At 36.5% G+C, this 27,879-nt stretch overlaps 1 protein-coding gene across 5 annotated transcripts in view; it reads right to left on the bottom strand.

The window, feature by feature from the left end:
• rarga (retinoic acid receptor gamma a) overlaps positions 1 to 27,879 on the bottom strand; it is a 121,440-nt gene that overhangs the window by 35,047 nt on the left and 58,514 nt on the right. The window contains exon 1 of one of the 5 annotated variants that reach the window (XM_056448872.1): positions 15,408 to 15,876. The exons of 3 other annotated variants lie outside the window; for them this stretch is intronic. In XM_056448872.1, the coding sequence (XP_056304847.1) occupies positions 15,408 to 15,552 (145 nt within the window). In that variant the 5' untranslated portion in view covers positions 15,553 to 15,876. Of the gene's footprint in view, positions 1 to 15,407; positions 15,877 to 27,879 lie in introns of those variants that run through there. One more of the 5 variants, XM_056448871.1, reaches the window with a different exon arrangement.

Below are 27,879 nucleotides of genomic sequence, written 5' to 3' on the forward strand. Positions count from 1 at the left end.
ATTAATCAGTACTAAAGCCAAATCTGGAGCTTATCTAACAAAATAATTTTCGATAACAGTCCAAAAACTAGTACACTCAAATTTATATGTTACAGAAAAATATTAAATATAAATTTAAATAAGAGGAAAAATCAAGAGAAACAAAACAAAAGGAAAATTAATTTGAAATTTTGCAGGTTGTTATTTTTTTGGCAATATTTAGCTTGAATTTAATTGTAATATCTTTCAATAATAAATAATAAATATATCAGTTTAATAAATCTGCTTGTTTAAATTAACCAAAAATACATTGCCTATATTCACTAAGAAATGGATAAAAATATTCTATTTCAAAATGGGGTGTACTCAATTAAGCTGTGCATTGTATACAATTAATTTTTAAGCTACAAATGTTTAATTTATTGTGCCCAAATGACTTAAGTTTACTTTATATTCTTAAAGTCAGGCCTTAAAAACACATGCAAATAATAAACTTTCAGTCTAAAGTTAAAATATGAAATGCCTTCACTATGTTGTAACTGTAATGTCTGGTCAACTACATTGCAGATGCCTGTGATGTGACTATTGTAGACTCTTACATTGGGATGTCGATGCTGAAACGATACACTATACAGCCCTAATACTATGTGTCGATGCACTAACCACAAGGTTATCGTGTCGATGCTTTGAGTATTTTCTGATGTTTATGTGTGGATGTGAAACTTTCGGAATACGTCAACTTGGACGGAGAGTGACATGAAAACACTGTTCTCAAATCTGGATTAATGCAGACTTATTTTACAACACTGGAAGTCTGAGTCAGTACTATAATTTAATATGTAGATCAGGAAAGAGTGTGTTTTTTCTTTGTTTTTTTGAGCATGTGGGTGTCAGTCATTAAATTGTTTGGCAAATCTGGAGATTGTTTTAATTATTTTTCTTCAATTTAATCTCTTATTTAGACATTCTCACTTGCTTTTGTGTTGTTACTGTCCTTTGTATACTTATGTAACCACCAGGGGTGCGTTTCCGAAAACCATCGTTAGCCAACTAAGGTTGTAAGTTCCGTCGTAACAAACATAGTTCGCTGATTAGGCGTTTCACAAAATCATAGAGTTTTGGAATAATGTGCGGGCTATTTAATGATTTTAGCATTCATGATTGTATAAATAGTTAACCACTGTGTTAAATGCTTACTTATTAGCATGTAACATTTCACCGAATACAGACCATTTTGAGGGATGTAAACAAAAACAATGGTCCCAACGTATTTCCTGTTTTATATATTTAATTTCTATAGCTTCCGCAAATCCAAAAAGACTCACATATTGATAAATAATGTAATGATAGCTCATTTAACACGAAGATATGATTGAATTGCTTCTTGTTACAGTTATGAAATAGTTTGGAAACAAGCAGGAAATGTTCATGGACCAATGACATGACCACATTGAAATGGTTTATAGTTGGGATGAACATTGCATTATAAGTAGATGAGGTAAACATATTTCTGTTGACATATTTGAATCTTTTGTCCAGTTAAGACCAGTTTTCTGATTACTTTAAGGGCAGAATCTACTAGCGGGAGTATATTTGGGCTTCTTGTGATCTTTCAATCTAATACTGCGGAAATAAGCTTGCACAATTTACAAATTTACTCAGAAAGCTTTGGCTTTGTGACAGAATCAGGACTACTATGATTGTGCTTCTTCCATTTTTCACTTTTAAACCAAACATATGATTTTAAATGTCAAAGTTTAAATGCTTCAACAACACATCCCATAATGTTTAAGAGTAAGGTCAGTAGATGAAGAGTAGTCAGTGTGTCTTTAATGGCTGTTTGATTGAGGATTTGATGAACAAAAATGCATCTTAAAGCCAGGTTCAAACAGCTCCATAGACCCCGTTTAAGAGATGTCTGTATGAAGGTGATCCAGCATTTGGCCTGAATGACCCCTGAAAGATTGACACTAACACATCAATGGACAGAGAATCAATCGCCCACACTTGAGTCCTTCCTGGATTACAGGCAATCAGACACCCTTTCAGTTACGGCTTGCACAGATACTGGCCTCTCCATCTTTTTTTCTGGCTTGGTAACTTGACGTCTGCTGGTTTAAGCCTTAAGAACTCCATTGATCTTCCATCGGATCCGTCATGCCCTTGAGCAAGTCATTTAACCTTGGGTAGCTCCAGGGGCTTGTCCCTATAATAAATGTAATTTGCAATATGTAAGCTGCTCTAGATAAAAGTGTCCACTTAATTAAATATAAAGATTTCAATTAGAATCAAAAAGGTTTTTATAGCCCAGGGCCATAGGGAAACCTCTTTTTAATTCCCTAGTTCTTTAGAAACCCATCTATTCAGCAGTTCTTCAAAGAAGCGACCCTTAAAAATAAAGGTTCTAAAATTGAGTTTTTGCAGCCATGCCATGGAAGAACCATTCTGAGTTAGTTAAAAAATCTTAAAATGAACGTATTAATAACCAACAACCTTTCACCATCACAGAACCTTATGTGAAATGAAAAGGTTCGATGGTTCGCAGCTGAATGCTATTGGTTTACAGAGAAGCGTCGCTTGTGCATACACAAGCAGACGAATGAAAACAAAGAAACTGCCATTTTTAAATACACAGCTGAGACATTATATCATAATAATATATACATATAATAACGAGCCATGGTCGACCCGAGCTCAGAAAAACCTTTGTTGTTGTCTTGATGTACAGCCACAAAGCCAAGAAGAACAAAATCTGCCGTGTCCTGTTTTTGTTTTACGAGGTCGTCTAAAAGCGTGTGCAGTTTCACTTTCTCCAGGGAGCTCGCGATCACTCGCGTGCATGTCCATATTTAAAATAATAAACTTTTTATGCGCATGATTAAAGTGCTTCTGACATCCGATCCTTTCAGGAAAGGACAAACGCGAGAGTGACACGCGAAAAAACAAAGGAGAAGCCGGAAAAAACCAAGAAGCAAATGATTGTTTCACCAACCTTAATTATGAACAAACTGCCCTGTTTAACTATTATCATCGCCTTTTGGACTATTATGAACTCAGAATGACAGAATGACTCTCTAACAGAGGTTACATGTGCTGCTGAAGATTAAAGATGCAGATGAGAGGTTTTCTCTGACTGTCGGCTATATGTTGTGTGTTGTTTTTTTGAACCCAAATAAGGAATAAATATATGCTGTGTGTAGTTTATCTGTAATTGGTAGCATATCGGAGACTCTAAAGGGGCTGTATGTGTTCATATATGTTGCATTTATTTATTTATTTTATATAATCGCAGACGTTACAGTAGGCTATTTCGCACTGTCATTGATCTGCAGTTATAATCAAACCATGTTCATATAAAGGTTAGTAATGAACATTTATACAAAAGTATTAATGTCTATAAAGCATCTGTTTTGTAAGAAGTGCTTCTTATATGATATGTGAACTTTACTGTAGACATTTCCTCGAGCGAGAAGCTTCGACTGAAGCTTTGTACACCACGCCCACCAAAAGGCTACCCTTGGTACCGTTTAGGCACTGGAAATGCAAGCCTGATAAAGGTGACCCGTACTGACCCATACCGTACCACTGAGTGGAAATGGGCCAAAAAGGTTCAGGCCTTAAAGTGTTAATTCGCCCAAAAATGAAAATTCCAAGTTATTCCAATCCCAAATAAAATCCAGGAGATCTCTGACCCTCTATCAACAAAAAAGTTAATAAAAATATTGTCAAAACACTCTTCTTTAGCAACTTCAGTGGTTCAGCTGTAATCCTACAAATCTCCAAGTGCAACCCCCAATTTTTAAAAATGTCTTTCTTTGTCTGTCTTCACGTTAGATAAGGGTGTGTAATTAATATGGACAATATGAAGCTTAAACTGCCGACTCTAATTGCAATATTTCACACTGTCCATAGTAAACCATGCACCGCGACAATTTGACATGGAGCAAACAAATCCATTTTTACAGTTTATTGGGCACACAAATGTATTCCTGGAGCTTCGCAGTTAACCCACTGAAGTGACATGGAATATTTTGACTACATTGACTACATCTCTGGTCCAGTGCTGTCTATGGTGGGTCAAATTTAATCTAAAACATCTTGTGATTGAGACTGAATTTAATTTAAAATAACTTGTGTTCTGAAGATGAACGACTATCTAAGAGGATTGGAACAACATAAGGGTAAGTAATTAATACAGGAATTTTAATTTCATTTGGGTGAACTAACACATTAACCCTTTAATCGTCTGCTCTACCAAATCTTTGACTTATTTTGACCATGTTTTATCTGTTTTAAATAGTTAGTGTTAAAGTCATTTAAAGAATGACTGTTTTAAATAATGGTTCACACACTGAAAGAAATGACTTTTTGGTGTGGTAAATCTAATAAATTTACTCATATTTACATATTTTTTTAAATTGTATTATTAAATGTCAAGGATATCTAGAATTTTCTAAGTAAATATTTAATATTTACACATTTACTTCATGTAATAAATGAAACAAGTGAAAAGAGTTAAATATTAATATTTATTTGCCTGTAAATTTGCCTGTTAAATATTTTCTAATCATAGCAAACTTAGTAATATTAAGCCAATTTTAATAATTGATTTGTCGAAATGGATGTGTAGTTCCCAGAATGCTTTGCATGGGACTGAATTAAGAGTAGAATATTTTGAAAATAAAAGCAATCTTAGGTGTTTAAATTTAATAGAAAGACTTGTATGAGTTTAATCATCATTAGATTGAAGATTAAGAAGAGTTTTGAGTAAGTGTTTTTAGTTTTGCGGTTACCACCTTTTAGAAGAGTGGCACTTATGCTTTAGATCTTGGCATTTTGTTCAACATTAATGTTTGATGCTTCACTTAAAGAGCCATAGCCATGCTACCACTAATTCTGAGATCAGTGAGGATTTTTAAAGTAAATTTGCTCTTGGGTTCAATTTGTTTAAACTAAGGTGACTTAACAAATTACAAGTCAGTGGAAATGTGTGTTTTAATAAAACAAGTTATGCCAGATGTACTAATTTGTAACTATTAAGATTTATTTAAATTACTTTTAAAACAGCAGTGTTCCTTTTGCTAAAACATAAACTTGACATACTTGATTAATTAGAATAAATATAGACTCAAAATTAACGATAATCAATTAACTTTCACTTCGTTAACTTAGGAGTGTTAGATTAAATATTAAGTAAATTTGACATGATATTGATAAGTTAATTGTATCTGATATAAAAATCTAAAATTTACTTGAAATTTGTTAGTGCAAATTGTTACGAGGATTTTTTAAAGTTATTTTTTTTAGTGCACACACAGCATTGTTGGGTAACAAAAAAAATAAATAAAATTCAAAGAAACAATCCTGTTGCACTACTACTTTTGATTTTTGTTTTATTGTAAAAAAAAAAGAAAAAAAAGAAAGAATGTTAAATGAGAATCTGAAATATTTTATGGTATACTTAAAAAAATACAGATGATTTAGTATTCAAAAATGTTTTTAAATGAATTGGTCTTACACTTCCTATTTTCAGATTTTTCATAGTATATGTATTAATTCCGGTACTTTTACCATAAACCGACATTACTACCATTTGGTAGGGTTGATATTTTAGAAATGATGGGATGTGTTGAAAACAAAATGCATTGAGTGTGTTAACTAGTCCCCATTTTTTTTCTTGGTGGGGCAGTTAAAGGGTTAAGAATAATAATAAAAAATGTTGATGAGTTTTTATGACAGTTAATCAACGCAAAGCTTTTGTTTAGTCTTAAACACAACCCATTTAGTAAACCGTTTAAGAGACCTTTGTCCTATTCCTCTAGTAGGACTTGATCCAAACCAGACAGTGAGGGGTAATCAGAGCACAAAGACTGGGAATGAAGGCCTGATTCAGAGGAGACAGATTTCTGGTACTGACATCCAAATTTGCAAGTCCACTGAATCTCCAGCACCCCTACCAGGCTTCATCTGTGCTGTCAACCCCTGAGTGAGAGTGTCTCCTCTAATTCCTCTCCACTCCAATGGCTGGATGCGTCCTCCATGGACACAGCCATTGATCAAGCCAACAGGCAGCGAGGCAGCCTCATCTAACCATTATCTTTGATCTTCTAGACTTCCTCTCACCATCTGTCTGCGCTCACCTGCTTCAAGACGGGCAACTTTAGCTTGAGTCACAGCCTGAAGTGTCTCTAGGCTCGGGACAGAGGTGGAGGAACTCCTTGTTTGGCTCTTATTGCTTCCTTCCCCAAACAATAGAAACCACAAAAGAAGAAGAAGCCAAACTACTAAGGCTGACACCTTATTCGTGTAACAGACTAAACTGCAGGTCCAACTTGTATGCTGATCTCTAATTACTGAGTCACTTTTGTAATAGCTGCATGAGCTCAATGCATAAATAGTGGACCCATAGAGTGTTGCTTTCTGCTGTCTGTGTGATTTGTGTTTGCTGCTCGTAGTAGCTGTGGTTTCTAGTGTACGAATACCGGCTCTTTCATTATCAATCCATAAGACTGGCACAGTTAAGTTCTTTCTAATGGCAGGAGGGCGAGTCTGTGAGAAACTTCTGCTTTGACTATAGGGGAAATTACAATATGATGTGTGCTTACGTGAGTGGAATTTTTCACGCCTTCAGCAGCTGCCCAAGATGTTTGGGTGTGGACGGGCACACTTTGTAGAAACTGGCAGTTTCAGACTAATACAGCATGCAGTTTGATGTCCTATCATAACCCCGCAGAGCAACAGACAGGTTTCAGTCGTAACTGAAAAGGAAGTCACCTTGAGAGATGAATCCAGCGCCGTCTTTGCCCAAACCACAATATGCCTTTTATTTAGATCCAAAACAGCTTTTCTAAATGGAGCGGAGAGCAGGCGAGCCACTGACACCGTTCATCAGACAGACGGTGTCATCCCTGCTCATACTAAACACTGCGCTGAGTCTTCAGACGGCAGATGATCGTTTAAAAAGATGGATGTGTGGGGGTAAAGTACAGATGGTCTGGCCTAACAAGCATCCTTGTGCTCCTGTATCCATTCATCTTTTATGGCTGATTTAGGACGGCCTCTCACCTCCATCTGCATGTGCACATACATTTATTTTGAGTTTGAAATATGTTAATAATGTGTTAATATGATTATATTCATTAGAATAGATGTTTGAAAAATGGCACAGCTTAAGTATAATCTATAGTCGTAAAAATATCTGACCAACAATGGTGCATTGCATTGCAGTGCTGCTTTGATGGCAGTAGAGATGGTGCATTAAAGCGGATGAATTTAAAGGCACAACTTCTCTCCAAGTGTTTTACTGCAGTGACAGTTTCAGAATGCTAAATCACATTCAGAATTCCCCTTTAAAGCATTGCCCCTAAAAATCCCAAAGCAAAAACAAAAGTCTAGCTCAAATAGCCGGTTGAACATCATTATCCGCAGATTTCCGCAGATTATTAGCCCATCATTGAGTCTTTGTCAATCTTTTTTATTGGTCTTTTGTATGACAATACAAATTAAATATTGAGAGGTAAACAGTAATGTATTGTCCATTATTAATCCCATTCTCTAACCTCTCATTCATTAACTCAACAAAACAACATTCATTCATTCATTTTCTTTTCGGCTTAGTCCCTTTATTAATCCGTGGTCGCCACAGTGGAATGAACTGATAACTTTTCCAGCACATGTTTTAAGCAAGCGGATGGCCTTCCAGCTGCAACCCATCTCTGGGAAACATCCATACACTCCTGCATTCACACACATACACTACGGACACTTTAGTCTACCCAATTCACCTGTACCGCATGTCTTTGGATTGTAGTAGAAGCCGGAGCACCCGGAGGAAACCTGAGCGAACGCAGGGAGAACATGCAAACTCCACACAGAAACGGCACTACCTACTGCATCACCCTCAACAAAACAACAATAAATAAATAATAAATGCCACATTAAGAAAATTTAATTCATAAGAACATGGCATCAGAATAACAGGATACAGATAGGAAAAATAATAATAATTAAAATAATAATAATGAATAATAATAAAACCTTCTAATAAAATGGTGAATGTTACAGCACCAGGTGTAATAGGCAGGACTTTGATGTAGTCAAGAAAGGAATCCCAAGTCATATAAAAGGAATCTAGTAAGCCAGAGAGTGAGCATCTCCAGCCTGATCTCACAAGAAAACGTAAGTATTTTACGTCGTGTCAGTTTAGTGGCTAATTCGTACGAGTTCAGTCATACGAAATTGTATGCTTTTAAAAAAGGAGGCGTTGCAACTAACCCCTCCCACAAACCTAACCATCAATGGGGGATGAGCAAATTGCACTAAAATGTACGAATTAGATCTTACGAATTCATACGAAATAGCCACTAAATCAAAAAGTTACGAATTGCCGTGAGATTGTGTTGGCATCTCAGTAAAAAATGTCCTGTATCTACTTGTCATGTGTAGGGGGAGTGTGTTTCACTTTAAAAGTATGGCACGTCTGGCTAAAAATGTGGTAAAGGCAACAACCTTGCTCTCACGTACTGTCAAATCAGGTCCAAGGCATACACCAAAGAGCAAAGGGTCAGGCTGTATATTGATTTCAAGGGCTTTATTGAATGTATTAAAAACACCGGACCAAAGGTGGTCAGCTGTGGACATGTCCAAAACATGCAATAAATACAAGCAGAGCTCCTATCCGGAAGGAAATTAGCCAACTAAACATTGTATAAGTGAGGTCTAAGTAATATCATCATTGAGTTTATTTATTTACTTGTGTGAATGTTTGTAAATTCATATTTATTCAGTTTTTAAATTAATTTCAGTAGTATTATTGACTTGATTTATTTACAATACAGTTTGTAAAGTAATATTTGATGTCTTTTATTATATAATATGACAGACTTGCTTTGTTTAACAACCAAATAAGGGGGTCTAGATGGATTTGCATTGTAAACATTAAATAAAAGTTAAAAAGCTATTATTGAGACTGCCAAAATAATTCCACAGAAATCCGCAGATTTTTTACAAAATTCTCAGCAGAAATAGCAATAAATGTCTGCAGAATCTGTCTGGCCCTAATCATTACCCATCCCACAACAGGATGCTTTTCTCTGCATGAGTATCTGTAACATAAAACCTCTGATAAAATCAGTCTGAAAATATTGTTATAGCCTTGCAGGCTTGACAACAGTAATCTGCAGGAGTATCAAAAAGCATTCAGATAGCACTGAACAGTGAATGATGTGTCATGTCCGTGCTAGCGAGACAACACAATACCAAAATCAATGTCATCAACGCTGCAGCTAGACCCTGAACCTGATTCTCATTTTAGATAAAAAACAATGATTGACTCGATGGGGAGCTTCTGCAGGCCAACTGCAGAGACCCATAGTGGGGGTGCGAGGTGTATTTCGGCTCACATTTTCACATAACAGTGAGCCCTAGTAACGACAGAGCCAAGCCGTCAGTCAACAACACACTGGTAACAGAACTTCTCCCCTCACACTGAGCTCACACATGGTTTCAGACTGACAAAGATCCTGCCAACGCCTCGCCCCTAGAGAGAAACTGCCAACCAGGCACTGGAGCTCTCAGTAAACATCCACTAAATCATCAGACAAAAGGGAGGTGATGGCCAAACTATGACAGCCATTAAGCCTCACCCAGAGTTTTCAATCCCATGATGCCTGGCCTTGTTTGTGTCTCTCAGAGACCCATGAAAGTGAAGAGGAAAGATTAGCTAATTAGCAATGCTTCCTGAATAGAACGTGGGACAAATTTGGACTTTGGCCTGTCCATCGAGACGATCCTGGAATCTACAACAAGGTGTAAAGAAGAGCTCACCCTATTAGTTTGAACCAAGCAGAACCATGTGCAGCTTTAATATTATTAATATTAATGAAATCAACATTTCACAGTTAGTCTACACTTCGCCCATCCCTCAAGCAGCGCAAAACAGTCATTGTTGCTGTTCTATGAGAGGCGGATCTCTCTTATTTACGGTTCCTTGACCCTGCCGGGATATTATAAACTGCTCTTACAGCAGTAAATGGATTCCAGCGGCAAACTGTGGAATCTCAACGCCTGCGTCAAGCCTTCTCTCTTGGGTTCGCCTTCAACTCCTTCGCAGACAGAGTTCAACGGCCATCCATACACAGCTACTGCACCACCTTTAAATCATCAAAACGCACTGAAACACCTTATGCATAATTCACAGATGCAAGCACACCAGATAAAAGCAGCAGATAACAGCACAGACACATTTCTGATAAGATTTAACATCTGAAAGCTCACTGTTCAAGGATGCATATGCAATTGTGCATGCTAATGTCCGCTTTTTAAACATTTAGATCACCTTCTTCTGCTCACTTAATTTTTAAAAGCACTAATGCTAATGAATTCAACACTGTTAACTTGAATCGTATTATCTTTTTATGCTGTACACTGCAGCGTTTAAGCATTCAAATCATTTTGCAGAACCCTCTCATTCACTGTTCCTTGCTGGTGGAACAATCCCAATCCATAATGCCAAATACTGTATATGATTTAAGAGACTGAAAACTCAACAACATTAATTCTAGCTTCCCTAAACAATATCTGAAACCTTGTATTAGTAGCACTTCCTTTTGATTATTTGACTCTTTATGATGTATTGCTTGTGTTGATTTTTTCCTGAAGTTTCTTCAGCCAAATGTGTAATTACACACTGTTAGTGTAATTACAACTCAACATAACATCAGCCACGTATCAGTTATTTGCTGTAACATGAAAATAATTATAGACTTATGAGTCAGGATGTTATTATCAGTGCTTAATTATACAGTCACCATGAAATTTGCCATACTAACAACTCATACACAGACTGGTGGTGCAATTGTGAATATTTATACAGTTTATAAGGACATCACAAGCATAAAAACAACAACGACACTGACGGCTATAAAACATCAGAAGTGATAATCCTTAGTTCAAACGCTAGACAAAGCACTTGCTTGCAGGCTAAAATGTCCTTGCAATAAAATGCAAGAGTGAATAACTAGTCAACAAGTAAAAGCATTATTCATGGCTTGTTGAATACTAACAGGGTATCTTTCTATTGTTAGACTGGGATGCAATCAGCGTGAATCCCTAACGGCCAACCACTTTTTCCTATTTCCTTCAACACACACACACACACACACACACACACACATGCATTGAATCAATCAAGTATCGTTTTTTATTCTCCTTCCTCGTCCGCCACTCTAATCTTTTAATTGAATCTTTTTGTAATTATAACAAAATAATTGAGGACTTCCATTAAAACAAAAAAATGAGAGAGGGCTGCGTGTGACAGCGGACACAGGAAGCCCTCATTTCCCTGTCTTTCACGAAGAGCTCTGTTTCAGAGAGCTTATCAGAGTCTGATGCGGACAGGACACTTTGCAGAAAACAATGGTGTGTGTGTGTTGAGAGAGAGCAAATGATCAGTACAGGAAGATCATCCTGAGTTCTTGCAGCAAAAAGCATACCATCTAATCTCAAAAACATGGTAAATAAACTTCCTGTAAGTCTGATGGTGACATTTTAGTGTCACACATAATGAGCAATCTGTCAGCAATAAAAAAAAGAGCAGTTCAGAGAAATGTGATTTTATCTTTCTTAGGTATAGATTACCAAATCACCTGCTACGTTTCTACTTCCTTTTTTTACATATGGCTCAATACAGCACTGGTGCTTTAAAGATTGCCCAATAAAAAAGCTATTTCAGCTTTCTACTCTCTCAGGGATGGAACAAAAGTGCCTCACATAGTCACGAGAGACCAAAACATTGGCCTGTGCAAAGCCTCTGTATAACCTCTGACACTGAATTTTCAAAATCTGCAAAGGTCTTGAACTGCTGCACATAAAAACAGGAAAGACTGGTCACACTGACAGTGGCCTGCAATTCTCTTGCTCTTCACCTCTAACAGGCAGCAGGGGGTTTGGTGAACAGTGCAGGGGTAATGCAAGTGAAGAGGCTTCATTGTCAGCTTGGTTTACAGCGTGGTTCAAGTTTCCTGTAAGCCAATACTAAGCAAAAGACTGGCACATTTCAAATCAGACTGTGGTGACAATAGAAGCTAAACATCTAAATGCAAACCACAAATGCAGATTTAGCATGTCAAAAGAACAGGATGCACAGATTTCTCCTGATAGTTACAGTTTAAAAGCTTGGAGTTGGTCAAACTTTCTTATTATGCCCACCAAGGCTGAATTTATCTGAATCCAAACATTTAAACATTTTAAAAAGCATTTATTTCTAGGTTGAGCTTTCTGCATTATTTTACATTATTATATTTAATGTCGCCTGACCCTTTATAAATCATTTGCTGCTCAAAAAACATCTCTGAATCTTATAAATGTTGGGTAAAAATTATTTTAAGGTGCCTTTGTTACATTTACAGTTCTCAGCATAATTGAGTACACCCCATTTTGAAAATGAATATTTGTATCCATTTCTCAGTGAATATAGGCAATGTATTTTGGTGCATTTAAACAAAAAAGATTTATTAAACAGATATATTTATTAAAATAATATTTTAGTTACCAAACATATTCAGAAATTGAAAGATCAAACAATTAAATTCAAGAAAAATATTGCAAAAAAAAAATTACAACATACAAAATTTATACTAAATTTCTACTTTTTTTTGCTTCTTTTGAATTTTGCTCTTTTTAAATTTGTATTTAATATTTTTCTATAACATATAAATTTGGCTATACTAGTTTTTGGATCGTAAGTTATTTTGTTAGATGAGCTCCAGATTTGGCTTCAGTACTCAATAATCTAATGTATATGCACAAATATAATATTGCATAGCTTCCTATTAAAAATAGGGTGTAGGGGTGTACTTGCATATGGTGAGCACTGTATTCCATTTACTTACTATAGTAATTGTGCATAATTACAGGCTATTAATTAATATCACTCAGTAGTTACATGACTAGTTACACTGTAAAGGACACCTTAAAAATTATGTGTAATCAAATGTTATTCTGATTATGTAATAATTTAAAGGTCAGCTATTTTTATTGCAACATTGTAAGTCTTTACTTTCAGTTTGTATTAATTCAATGCAGCCTTGATGAATAAAAACAATAATTTCTCACTGCCCCCAATCTTTTGAACAGCAAAGTCACATAAAGAATGCATGAAGAACCAAAAACCAAATATCATTGAGAGCCGTGGGTCGAAGGTAAATATACCAAACTATTTTACATTAAAGTTGTCAAGGTTAAATTCCTATTTATTTAATATATTTCAAAATAAATAGTAAACATAACATTAAATCCTATTAACTAACACAGTATAACTTTTTAAATGATAACCTATTGCAATAAAAACATAAACAATCAGTGTAGTTCAATGCTAATAACACAATCAAGCCGAATCTGCCTTTGACTTGATTTGCTCACCAAAGTCTTTGCATTGTCGGGGACAGTATGTACATTTAAACAAAATCTGATTCATTTACACCATATAATTGAAACATTTAATTTTAGTTAGCTTTTAACAAACAAACAAACAAACAAACAAACAAACAAACAAAGGGTTACATTAAATTTGAATTGACAATCTTGAAACCATCCCCATCATTCTCCCTCTGTTCTCAGATGGGATAGTGGTCCAAATCAAAGGTTACCACGGGCCAACTTTGGCCCGCAGGCCCTAGTTTGGGCATCTCTGATCTAGAATAAAAAGTTTTTGAGCACATCATACAGACACAAACACCACTAAGTTCAAAAAATGAGTGAAAACCAAAATAAGCACTTACAAATGGGATAAAATGTAACAAAGTACAAAGATATTTTTAAAAAAAAAATTATAAACAGTTGCCAAAACTCTTTGGCATAAGTAGACAACTTTCTTGATATATTAACACATGTTGCTTATGTGGATGACGCAGGTTCAAGTCGTGGCCTGCAATGTGCCCCTACCCCCTCTGAGCAGCTCTCTAATCAAATAAAGACACACAAAACCTGAAACTTCAAGTAACAGCGAGACAAATCCTCAGAGAAGTCTACCCACAATGCACTGCAGCTGGCCTGCTTCTAATTAAATACCAGACTAAAACATTGATCAATCTGGTTTAAGTAGACAATGAAGAGTAACTAGTGAGTGTGTCCTGTGGTCGGATAGGCCGGTCTTGTTTACAGAGGTTATTGGGCACGGTGGCTTGTAACAGTAAACCGTTCCTGCTCTTCCCCGAGGGCAGCGGGATCTGTCCGACTGACTCTCCATCTCCACTGTTTCCTGGAACCAGGAAGGAACAGAATTCGAGAAGCAGCGGCGGTGCAATCGGAGGGCTTGTTTTCCAATGTGGGCCCTGAGCTTGTGTAGCGTTGGTGAGACATGACTGATTAAATAAACAGATTTCATCTTGTTATCATCAGGGCCCTGGTCAAGGAGAAGAGGCATTATGGACCTCCCTCCTTCCCCTCCCCTCCGGGTCGAGCTCAGACAGGGCATCTGTCTTCATTAAAGAGAACCCAGTGTGGCTGACAGCCACTGAAACGTTGGTGTCTTTCACGATTAATGAAGACAGATGAGTCGCCCTCAGAGGCCGAGAAGGAGGAACACAAAGCAGAAGCTTCAACAAATACAAATGGAAAACAGCGAGAGCGCCGTGCATTTTGGGAAAAGGGTAACAGGGATGTTTACCAAACTGAACGTTTGAGTTTTCTTTTCTCCCGCTCAGTGTTACATCAAGTATCTCTCGATCTGCTCGCCTATGAAAATGGACCCCAGTTTGGTTCAAGCTAAAAAAGGATTGTTTTTAGAGCCAAAGCTGTCTAAAGTCTGGAACAGAGCAAGGAAAAATATGATTGAAACACAGGGAATAAAAGGGAGAAAAACAAAGAGCGCTCCAGATCTTCTCTCCACTTTCCACTCAATACATTCACGCCAATTCTATACTATTTATTTCAGGCTATTTGGCTTCCTGTCACAGTCTAATCACCCAATCCATTTTCCAATTCCCAATCTAAGAGTTTCATCTGTGACACATACTTGAGTAATGTCCCCCTCGTTTTTTCACTTTTAGCTTGTTTGATGCTGTTGTGTGGGCTGAGCCGTAGTCAGGCATGCTGGGATACCAGAGCTGTCAGGCACAATTGTGAAGTGAAGAAGACAAATGCAATCTGCATGACTGAAATTATAGCACAGTGTCAGGTTCCCCCCCACCCACTTCTCTCTCTCTCTCTCAAACACTCTCTCTTTCATCTCTCCCTCTCGCATTACTTCCTTTCTGTTTAACTTTTCATCAACTGACAAGGTCAAAAATCAGGTTACCCGCACTGTTGGTGAAACCGGACTCTGTTCGTGACAATCATGGAAAACGATCGACTCAGCCCTAGCGGTTTGTGTTGGGTCGACGTGCAAAACAAGGCAGGCCCCTTATAGATGAAAATGAAAAAAGACTTACAGCGTACGCTGGCTGTCCCGGTCCAAGCAAAAGGGTCCAGTCCAGCATAGAAAGGACTCGCCTTCCGAAGCATGCATGCTCCTCGGTTGGTGACATCGTACAGTTGGCGGGGACCCATGCCCAGAGCCTCCATACAGTCGAACATGCTGCGTCCCGGTCGCCCACCCGCCTCCGATTGCCTCTCGTCACCAAAAACAACAATAACAACACCCGCAGCTACGACAGTGCTAAATTCCCTGCTGGAATTCCTCTAGTCAGGATATACGTGCTGCCTGATCCTGCTGCTATTGCTCTTGTAAGCGTTTCCTTCTCGCTCTCTCACGCTGCTTGTTTCTCTTTCCCTCTCTCCGGCTGATCTGCGGTGCTGCCTGCTCGGGGTGAGCTGTTCCTAGCGTGTTGTAACAGACCTAAATAACAGCCCCACATAGCACTCGCAGCTCTCAGACACACTGGAGTGAACCAACTGCCTCAGTCCTGCGCACACAGAGGGGGGTGGAGAGAGAGAGAGAGAGAGAGAGAGAGAGTGATCGAGAAGGGGGAGAGAGAGAGAGAGAGAGGGGGACACAGGGAGGGGCCACAGTGTGTATATGCGTGTGTGTGTGTGTGTTTGTGTGTTTGCAATGCCAGCTCTGATCTGCTTAGAGGACAAACTTTTATTTGATTCTCTCTGGCCCCTTTTTGTCTCTTTTGTGATTCATATTTCAGCACGCACTGCGCACAAACAGCCTTGCTTTTTTACGCACCTCCCCCTTGCAGTACATATGAGACCCCCACCGCCCCCCGAACCCGTCCCTCAGCCCCGTCTCTAATCATAACCACATTAAAGTCCAGAGCGAGTGAGTGAAAAACAGAGAGAGAGAGAGAGAGAGAGAGAGAGAGAGAGAGAGTGCATTGTGCAAGCAGCAGATGCCAGGGCAAAATTCTCGCCTTTGTCTCCACAAAAACAGAGTAAATGACTGATGGCCGCTGCTGTCTCTAGCTCATTAGGTATGTGGTGAATATTCAAAGCCCCCTCTGGCCCTCATAGAAGCTTTTAAAAAGAGCAACTTTATTCAGTTCGTGGGGAGAATCAGTGCACTAGAGGACGCCAAGCAGGAGACCAACAGGAAGATGGAGTTGGGAAGGAATGTCAGGGCTTGTCTTTACGCTTGCGACCGAGACGTGATGAATTCGAGTGCCTTTCCTGTGGACTACAGTCTTTTGATGGGTGTGAAAATGAGGATGTAAGAGGTAGTATGGTTGGTGAAATGCAGAACTGACGTGTACATTGAATTTGCTCGCTTAGTACTTTTAAAATAACTCCAGAGTATAAAAGATAAAAACAGGGAACATGTGCAAATTACACATGACCAGCCCCAGAGACAATCTGTGGACTTCTTCACTCTTCAATTATGTGGACAGGCTGACAGCATTATCTAATTAGTCAAATATTTAATAAACAAACATGCAATCCATTTCTAATTCTAATGAGCTCTCTAGAGTTCTGCGCAGATTCGGAGTGTGCCTGGACATGAACTACAGCCTTGAATAGACTGTAACATCCATCTCTCACAGCCTCATTACCATTTGTGCGTAATGAAATATTATGTCTACCCTGACAATTGTCTACTGATTTATCAGTCCGGCAGCACATCACAGACTACCAGATGATTCTGTGATATTTTTTACACTACTCAACTTCACTGACTTCCACTCACATTAAAATGTATTTACCCCCCCCCCCCTGTAAACTAATGATATTTCTTCCAGAAAATGTCAAAAAGGTTTTTTCAGATGTTTATATATATTTTTAATTAATCACATTACCAAAGTTTTAGCTTCATAGAAGTTAATAAATCCATACTAAAAAATCTGTATGGATCCCTATGGAATAAACAACATAGGCTCATTCTGAAAACGTAACCCTATATACATTTCTGTAGATCATAAATTATGTAGCCAGAGCTGCTAATGTCTGCATTTCATCTTTAAAACGAACGCTACGGGGCGGTATGATGCCGTTCCTTTTCTCGCTTACCAGCTGACCAATTATCTCCATGTGGATGACTTTTCCGCTGTTGCAAGTTTGTCCGGTAGCTCTACATGAACAGTAAATCGGCAGACTGAGATGCAAAGCGGAGTTGACCGGGGTTCAAGTCTGGTGAGGAGCGGTTCCAGAAAGTAGGTAAGACAAAGCAAAAGGCAAAAAATTAAATAAACAAGTAAATAACAGGGTGACAATGTAGTGAATTCTGACAATGTGGTAAAAATTAAGGCACTTTTTCTGGATTGCTTTTAAAAACATTGTGGTTGGGTTTATGGAAGGGGGTGGGCGCTGGTCAATCTGTGTTTTTTAAAACTCTATCGGTTGGGTTTAGGGAAGGGGGAGGGTGGGGGATTGGTGAGTTGGTTAGTCAGTCAATCGACAGCGACCTCTTGTGGATTTATGCGAGAAAAGCAGGCGCGAATGGCACTCGTGAGAGATATTCGAGATCTGAAAAAGCATACACAACGGCCTCTGTCAGATTCATCAAAACAAAATCTGCAAAAAAAAGCACCTCCTGGGACATATTTTACTCTCTACAGAAATATATATAGGGGTGCGTAATCAGAATGAGCCTGGGTTGGGAATAACCCAGATTTTTTTTATCACAACAAATGATAACATTTGTTATTCATTTATTCATTCATTTTCTTTTCGGCTTAGTCCCTTTATTAATCTGGGATCACCACAGCGGAATGAACCGCCAACTTATCCAGCACGTTTTTACGCAGCGGATGCCCTTCCAGCCACAACCCATCTCTGGGAAACATCCACACACACTCATTCACACACATACACTACGGACAATTTAGCCTACCCAATTCACCTGTACCACTTGTCTTTGGACTGTACCCAGAGGAAACCCACGCGAACGCAGGGAGAACATGCAAACTCCACACAGAAATGCCAACTGACCCAGCCAAGGCTCGAACCAGCGACCTTCTTGCTGTGAGGTGACAGCACTACCTACTGCGCCACTACGTCGCCCTAACATTTGTTATTCTGACCAATATTTTTAATTTGAAATTAGGAAGAAAAATAGATCAAATCATTTGTAGAATAAAATGGCCACCCTTTACAATACAGTTTAATTAGTTAATGCTAAGGTTATGCATTTATTAACATGAACTAATAATGAACAGGGCTTGTGCAGCATTTATTAATCATAGTTCAACTAATGCATTATTAAAATCTAAATTCACGCTTGTTAATGTTAGTGAATGCACCATGAGGTAGCGTGAACTAACAATGAACAATGGTATTACCATTAACTAATCTTAACAAACATGAACAAATACAGTAATAAATGTGTTGTTCATTGTTTGTTCCTGCTAGTAAATTCATTAACTAACATTAACTGATGCAACCTTACTGTAAAGTGTTACCAGTAAAACAATTAACATTTCACTTAACCCTAAACCTAATAATTACAGTAAATAGAAAGAAACTAAGAATTCTGAAGATGCCTCTTAATTTTTCCACTGCAATATATAAACTGCAAATAGTATTTCTATTTTAAATATTTAATAAAAAAGTAATTAAATGATGTTACCACACAAGCCATAACATGTATACTAAATAAAAATACATCTGTTCCTCACATTCATGATACATAAATATACACTGCTCAAAAAAATAAAGATAAATAATGTAACTCCAAGTGTTCCCTTTACTTTTTTGAGCATATTAGTACATATATGAGTAATAATAATAATAATAATAATAATAATAATAATAATAATAATCAATTATTATTATTATTATTATAACAACTACAATATCAGTAATAATAATAATAATAATAATAATAATAATAATAATAATATTGTTATAACAACTATAATAATAATAATAATAATATTGTTATAACAACTATAATAATAATAATAATAATTAAAATAAAAAAATAATAATAATTTAATGCAAATATATTTGTATTTTAGTAATATATTAAACATATATTAATATTTATTTACATATTAAAATTAATATGTGAAGTGACCACACAGTACAAACAAAATGCAATTCACCCAAATATGACAATTTACTCACCCTATACTTGTTCCAAACCTTTAAGTATACTCTTTTGTGTTCAACAGGTTTGGAGTAAAGTCAATGATGACAGAATGTTCAGTTTGGGGTGAACTATCCCTTTAACCCCACAGCCTTGTTTTCAATCAAGTGCAAATTCAAAATCCATCTATACTGGTCCCCCACACTATTTTGACTAACGACCTTTTTTCCATGACCTTTCAAGCTGTTCAAAATCATTACATAGGGACTGCAGTAATAGATTTCCATTTGTATGTCAGATCACAAGACTCTACATCAATAAAAGCAAGTGGTTCTATACACTGAAGCCATTTGTGCACTAATAAGAGAAACTGATGTTACTATGGTGATTGGCAGCACATTTCACTCTTGACAATGTCTAGCTGAGCAAAAATAACTAGGAACATGCATTTTACCAGTGTCCTTCAAAGCTTTTACCAGGAAAGCACACTCTAGAACACACTCTTTCCATTTTCTCTTTCAAAACATCTGCGCACAATTGTTCCGTCTGTAATTTTCTTCAGTGTACTAAGCAACGAGGAGCTCATACATGCTAACAGATTTCTAAGAAACAACCCACATTGCTTTTGAATTAATCCTTTCTATATGACCCCATACAGCATAATATTTGTTCAGATATTGTTCACTGGTTTCACATAAGATTAGTCAGTACCAAAGGTCAAACTGAAACCACTCTAAGAATATATTTTATTTTAGTACACCACAAAGAACATGCCAGGAGAAATGGTAAGATAAAATTATAATAAACAGGAAACATCAAAGAGGACATTTACAATATTAAACTAGTTTGAATGTATATTAAATTTGTTTAAATGCATCAATTGAGTGCATATTAAATTGAATTTCTCCTGTTTTTCTGGTTGTAATCATTTTTTGCAACACCTCATTTAAACTTGAATGTATTACTTTTTTCAAAAAAAAAACACAATAAAAAATTAAAATAGTTAAAAAAAGTACAAAAAAAAGTATTTAATTATTTTATAAACTATTTGTATATTTTTAATTTGTGCAGTTTATAAAACAAACTATAAATAAGGTTGCCTTAACCCACTATAGGAACTAATATAGACAAACCTGACAGTAGAGTAAACATTTTCAATTACTTTTTAACCCAACACTTGGGTTTGTCAGTATTTGACCCAATATTTGATTGAAACCACCTGGCATTTGACATTTATATAAATGATCTGTGTATAACAACAATATACAATGTGTTCTCCTCCTTTGAAATGTGTTTTTTAACTATTTATAAAAAAAAAAAAAATGTGTATATATATATATATATATATATATATATATATATATATATATATATATATATATATATATATATATATATATATATATATATATATGTATTGCGTGAACTTTGTAACAACATTGTGTGCGACTCATCGTTAAGTTGACTCAACACAACAAATGCATCAAATACCAATTGGTAAAGTTCTTACTGTAGTATTTCTCACAAATGCTACATGAGATCTGCTTCCTTTATGTCTGTTTGTTGTCTGACGCAGCCGAGGGAGGAGATTAAGGCACGCAGAAAGGCACATAGAAACGGTGAGCGGGGAGGACTAGCCTTAAAGGTGTAGTACAACAAAAACAGCCTCCTGGTGCAAACATGTATAAAATAGAATCTTATAAAAGGTATAATAAATAATCTGATGGGTGTTTTGAGCTGGAACTTTACAGACACATTCTGGAGACACAAAAGACTCATATTAAATCTGAAAAAAGGGGTAACCTAGGTGCCCTTTAAGCACTGTAAAGTGTATTTTAATGCACGTTTTTGGGTAATAGTAATTTGTGTAATATTTTGGGTGTACTTAAGCATCACATTGGGAAAATGCAATTTAATTTATACTGTCAAATGCAATTCAATTGATACTTTTAAGCATTACACTTATACTGTAACATATTTTTGAGGTAGCACACTTTGTTATTTAAAAATCAATTTAAATCTATTTTTATAAGCTCAGTTTAATTTATACTCACAGTTAACTATGTAAAAGTGTACTAACTTTGAACTAGTTTTATAGCATATAAAAATCTAATTACACTTTTAAGCATTACACTTAAAATATATGTTTAAGGTAGTACACTTTATTGCTATATACTAAAAATCTATTTAAATATCAGTAGTATTAGTATACTTGATATACTAGTGTACTTAAGTGCTAATTAAGTAAATCTATCATTTTAATTAGTATATTTATATTGTATATTTTTTAACTATATCACCTGGATATATATATAATAATAATAATAATAATAATATATTATTAATATATATATATATATATATATATATATATATATATATATATATATATATATATATATATATATATATATATATATATATATATATTTAAGAAATGCATAAAATCCTACATCTCAAAGGGGGAGAATACATTCATGTATGCTGACCAGTTGATTCAACAAGTTCTTACCCATTGCAACCCAAGTTGTCCCAAATGACTCCCTCCACCCCTAATAAACCCAATATACCTCCACCACACACACGCAATCAGTACTACACAATCCCAAAAAATAAAGCCCAATGAAATAAATAGCTCTGCCAGCGTCAGTGCCAATGGCTTTCACTGAGTGAACAGCTGGGGAGTGGACGGAGCCATACCAGGGTTCAAGTCAAGCAAACAGCTGAACACAATGCCAGGAGCAACAGAGGTGCCTCGCCTCATCCATCTTCACCCCTCCCCACCCCCGCCAGCCCGCTGGTAGTGGTACGTCCCAGCCGCCTAAGAAAAGACACCATTTCCTGTCAATCGGGCTCTCTATAAACACATACTGGCCTTCCTTCCAAATGCACTCGCAATCTCCCACTCGGCGGTGGTTCTGCTTTTCATTTTCCCAAACCCCCTTTTGCTTTTTCACACTTGGAAAGAAACAAAGAGTCCTTCTCCGAGCACGTCGGGGCATGCGCTGAGAATGGTATTCATTAGGCTGTTTATTGATCTTGTGGCTCTTGACTTTGTTATGGTTCTCATTTATTTTCTTTAGGCGACCCTCGTAGACACAGACAGGAAGAAAGAGTGAGAGAGAGAGAGAGAGAGAGAGAGAGAGAGAGAGAGAGAGAGAGAGAGAGAATATGAGTGGGGGAGAGAGACAGAGAGAGAGAGAGAGAGAGAGAGAGAGAGAGAGAGAGAGAGAGAGAGAGTTGGGTAGTTTAATGGCCCTTTTGTTTAAGCGAACTGTAAAGTCCATCAATTGTAACTGTGAGGTTCTTCATGTAATTGTTGTGTCATAAAGGCTGAGGGTGACAAAAGAACAAACAAAAAGAACAGATCCAAAAGTACAAAGCAGGAAGCTGGGAGTTCTAATAAAATCTGAGGACTTTTAAGGTGGAGAAAAACTTTTAGAAAAATGCAGAAAAATAAGCTTACTCTGCAGCATTTATCTGTGTTTTCAAGGAAATGTGTAGTGTATTGAACTAAAGAAACACTTTTGCACAGTCAATATTAACGACATAAAAACTATCAAATAACTACTTCTAAAAACTTCCATTAAAAATTAACGATTATTTTTAAATATTTAATAGACAGACAGACAGACAGACAGACAGACAGACAGACAGACAGACAGACAGACAGACAGACAGACAGACAGACAGACAGACAGACAGACAGACAGACAGACAGACAGATAGATAGATAGATAGATAGATAGATAGATAGATAGATAGATAGATAGATAGATAGATAGATAGATAGATAGATTCCTTTGGTTTTGTTTTCCAGTTGAAGCAGCTAATTACATTAATTTTCAAGGTATTATTTGCTGTAAGGGCCAAACCGCGGTAAACCTTGAAATCGGTTGTCTACTACCAGTACTACTACTACTGCCTACTACCACTACCATATAACAGGTAACAGGTACACATAGGTATAAAAACTCTACATTGGTACCTTATTGGAACATTTTTGTACTTTTAAGGGACCATGAGGAACACATTTGTACTTTTTATGTATTCATTTGTACCTTTAAGGTGCATGTTTACATGAATGTTTATATCAAATTATTCTGATGATGGCAGACCTTTTTATTTCAGTAAATCTTAAAACTATTCTCATCTTTTTCCACAACTACACTTCTAACTCTTGACATTTGATATTGCAGTACTGCTAACGTGGTTGGCTCCTGAGTGATGAACTGATTGTTTTGCTTCTAAATGTCTTTTTCGTTTTCTTGTCTTTAAAAAAAACCTGCAAAACATATTTTTCGTTTTTGATATTTTAAAGCAATGCTAATTTTACAATTTCACATCAAGTCAAATGACTATCCAGTGTCGCTTCTCGAGTGAACTATTCTTTTTTTAAACCATGTTGTTTTATATTGTATTGAAAAACTAAAAGATTGATTAAGGAACATGCTTTATTTGTTAAAATGTTTAATTATACAAAAGCAATCAGTGTGTGCATGTTTACATTCATGTTTATATCAAATTATTCTGATGATAGCAGACCTTTTTTTTCAGGAAATCTTAAAACTATTCTCATCTTTTTCCACAACTACACTTCTAACTCTTGACATTTGATATTGCAGTTCTGCTAACATGGTTGAATCCTGAGTGATGAACTGATTGTTTTTTTTCTAAATGTATAAAAATGTCTGTATACTGTCATTCAGAAACTATCCTGAATCTGCTATTTCTTCTCTAAACTAATCTTTAAATGATTTTTAAAAGATTTCATAGTTTGTACTTTTAAAAGTTACTGAAGAACCTTTTTTGAGTCATCAAAACAATGCTTATTTTACAATTTTACACGTAGTAATTTGCTTTAATTCTCCAAAAGCAATTTTAAACATTCATTTAACCCTCATATGAAATAATTCAGATGCAAAAATGCAAATATGTGCATTTCTACATAGATGAATAAAGTATATAAATGCATCCTGATGATGCCAGACTTTTCCTTCAGTTCCAACCCAAACATTCAGTCACCTCCGTTCTCATCTTTTTTCACAGCAACACTTCTAACTCTTGTAATTCAATGTTGCAGAACTGCTAAAATGCATGGCTCTGATTTCTTTTACTTCTTAATGTATAGAAGCATCTGCGCACCTTCAATCACAAACCGAAACTCTGCAATTTCTTCTCTCCGGCTGAAATCTTTTGTTAGAATCTGTTCCTTATAGTCTGAGGGTGAAGAAAAAAAAAAAAAGAGTTGACTTGGACATTTAATCCAACTTCATAGTGCTGACCCAAGTTCCTCCCCCTCCCTCCCATCCCCGTCCAAGGAGGTTGAACTCCAGAAGAAATCCCCACTGGGCCACTAACTTTCCCCCCAACTTATACTGCTCACCCTCCCTCGCTCCTTCTCTCTCTCTCTGGAGCTCAAGCTATTCTCCATCACTCTCCACCACCTCTGCTTCACTCCCTCGCTTTCCCTCCTTTTCCTTCTGTTTTCAAACTTAGACTCGTCCAGCCCTGCTACACTTTTTAAACAACCCAGAGGAACATCTTTAAAGACGGATTTGTTTTCGCTCCGTCTTAAAGGCCTTTCTCTCTTTCTCTCTCTCTCTTTTTCTCTCTCGCCATTCCCTCCTTCCTGTCATGTGACAAAATTGCGATGACAAACAGAGCCAGAACTGCTGGAAATCCATCTCACTTAGCTGGCCTGCTGTCATCTCCGCTTTCAGGCCAGACGAGCCGCTCCAGATGAGCTGATCTCAGGCGTCCAGTTACGGAGACCAGGCTCAGAATCAGGTTTAACTGCTGAATGACTCACCGATGTGAACCTCAGATAGCAGACATATGCATTCGAGATATTAGCCAGGACTGCTTTGACTGTGTGTTTGTGTGTGGTCTTTGAGAGAATGATGAATCACTCTTTAATATCTCAATTGTTTCTTCTAGACAGCACTGAGATCGAATGGATGACGAACGAAGAGGGCAAATACAAATAGGCATAACTTAAACCGCAAATAAATACTGGCATCCTGCTTATTGAGCTTTTGATGAATACATACATACACACACACACACACACACACCCAGGTGAACAAAAAGTGCACTAAAATGCGGTTTATATATATATATATATACAGTGGTCCCTTGTTATAACGTGGTTCACTTTTCTTGGCCTCGCAGTTTTGCAAATTTCTTGCTTTTTTCTACAACATGATGAGTTCTGCATCCTGATTAGTGCATTGGGTTCTGACTGGCTGTAGACCATTGTCAATCAATCTCCTCCGTGCCGTGTCTCCTGTACAGTACAGAATGCATTCAGCTTGCCAAATTTACATAAATCTTCGATCGCTAGCACTGTGACTCTGAGGTGCTGTGCTGTACTCTATGTCTGCAAGTTTTCTCCCCACAATGTTAATGACACGTTCTGCACCGTCAAAGGCACCTGCGGTACCACCCAATTCCCAAAAGGCAGAGAAAGATGCTAACCATCACACAAAAAGTTGAAGTTACACGGCTGTAGGGTGCCATGCCATTACGGAATAAATAAATGAGGATCAAATGGTTTTGATCTTTGGTTTCATTCTATTATACTGGACCTATTTTTCTACGAAGGTTTGAACTTTGAGAGTGTTTAAAAAAGAGAGAAAAATGCGAAAATGGTTATGCCTGTCTGAGAAAAGTATATGTACTTAACTGATAAAAGTGTATATACTGTGCAGTGAGGGGTTTTACAGACGGCTCAACGGTCAGGTATACACCCGAGCTAAAATATCAAGGTGAAAGTCATCATAGCTTGTGTAAAATAGACCCAGCTCCCAACCCAACTTTGAGAATACATATATATATATATATATATATATATATATATATATATATATATGTATGCACACACACAGGTGAACTCAGAATTATTATCCCCCTTTAAATTGTTTTTTCTTTTTTAAATATTTCCCAAATGATGTTTAACAGAGAAAGGAAATTTTCACAGTATGTCTGATAATATTTTTTCTTCTGGAGAAAGTCTTATTTGTTTTATTTTGGCTAGAATAAAAGCAGTTTTACATTTATAAAAACCATTTTAAGGTCATAATTATTAGCCCCTTTAAGCTATATATTTTTTTCGATAGTCTACAGAACAAACCATCGTTATACAATAACTTGCCTAATTACCCTAACCTGCCTAGTTAACCTAATTAACCTAGTTAAGCCTTTAAATGTCACTTTAAGCTGTATAGAAGTGTCTTGAAAAATATCTAGTCAAATATTATTTACTGTCATCATGGCAAAGATAAAATAAATCAGTTATTAGAAATGAGTTATTAAAACTATTATGTTTAGAAATGTGTTGAACAAATCTTCTCTCTGTTAACAGAAATTGGGAAAAAAATAAACAGGGGGTCTAATAATTCAGGGGGGCTAATAATTCTGACTTCAACTGTATATACATTCTCTTTATTTTTTCTATAGTTATGCGGTGGCACAGAATTAGACCTCTTTCTTGACTTCACACAGAAACAGCAACGCAACGTGTCCGGCATGACATCACTTTTTTGCAGAGATGCTTTTGGTTAAATCCCGGCAAAGTAGAACACGGAAGCAGCTTGAAGTGCAAAATGCTGTATGTCTGTGGTTGAAGGTATAATAAAGTTGATGACGACAACATTTCCATAGCAAACTGAGATATATAAATTTGGGATTGCCTGCCGGTTGTTTTAACTTGAGGTGATATTTGTTTTTATATTCGATTTTTTTGTATATTTACTGTTGCACTAAAGTCCAAGTGAAGAATTGATGTTATTTATTACTTGATTGTTCAAGTTACCTCACAGAAGTGCTCTGTTTGTTAACAGAGTTGTTGAATGTTAAAATAAGCTGAATTAAATTGAAAATAAGGAACATCCTGGATCTGTTTCTTCACTCTTCTTTATTCTTTTTTATTTATTATATATAAATCTAGGATCGGGTTTTGGTATCGGTGAATACTCAAAATCAAATGACTCTGACTCGGACTCAAGGGCAAAATAACCTGATCAAGACATCCCTAATAATAACTGTAAAAAATAAAGCGGACTACTTTGCGGTTATTTTTAGAACATGTCTCCCGCGAATAACGAGGGGCAACTGTAAATGTGTATATATATATATATATATATATATATATATATATATATATATATATATATATATATATATATATATATATATATATACAGAACATCTGGGAATTAAAGGCAACTAGGTGAAAAAATGTTAAAGGCATGATATGTATTTTTGCCACTAGAGGGAGCATATTCACAACAAACAAAGTTGTTTGATGATGCTGTGACTTGAGTGTGGAATCATGGGAGTTGTAGTCTTTATTGCAGAAATTATGTTTACAGATGCGCTAAAGTATTCAGCACTTAATATCATGGTAATATGAAACAGTGTATGTCTGAAGG

Source organism: Danio aesculapii, chromosome 23 (genome assembly GCF_903798145.1).
Source record: "Danio aesculapii chromosome 23, fDanAes4.1, whole genome shotgun sequence".
NCBI lineage: Eukaryota > Metazoa > Chordata > Actinopteri > Cypriniformes > Danionidae > Danio > Danio aesculapii.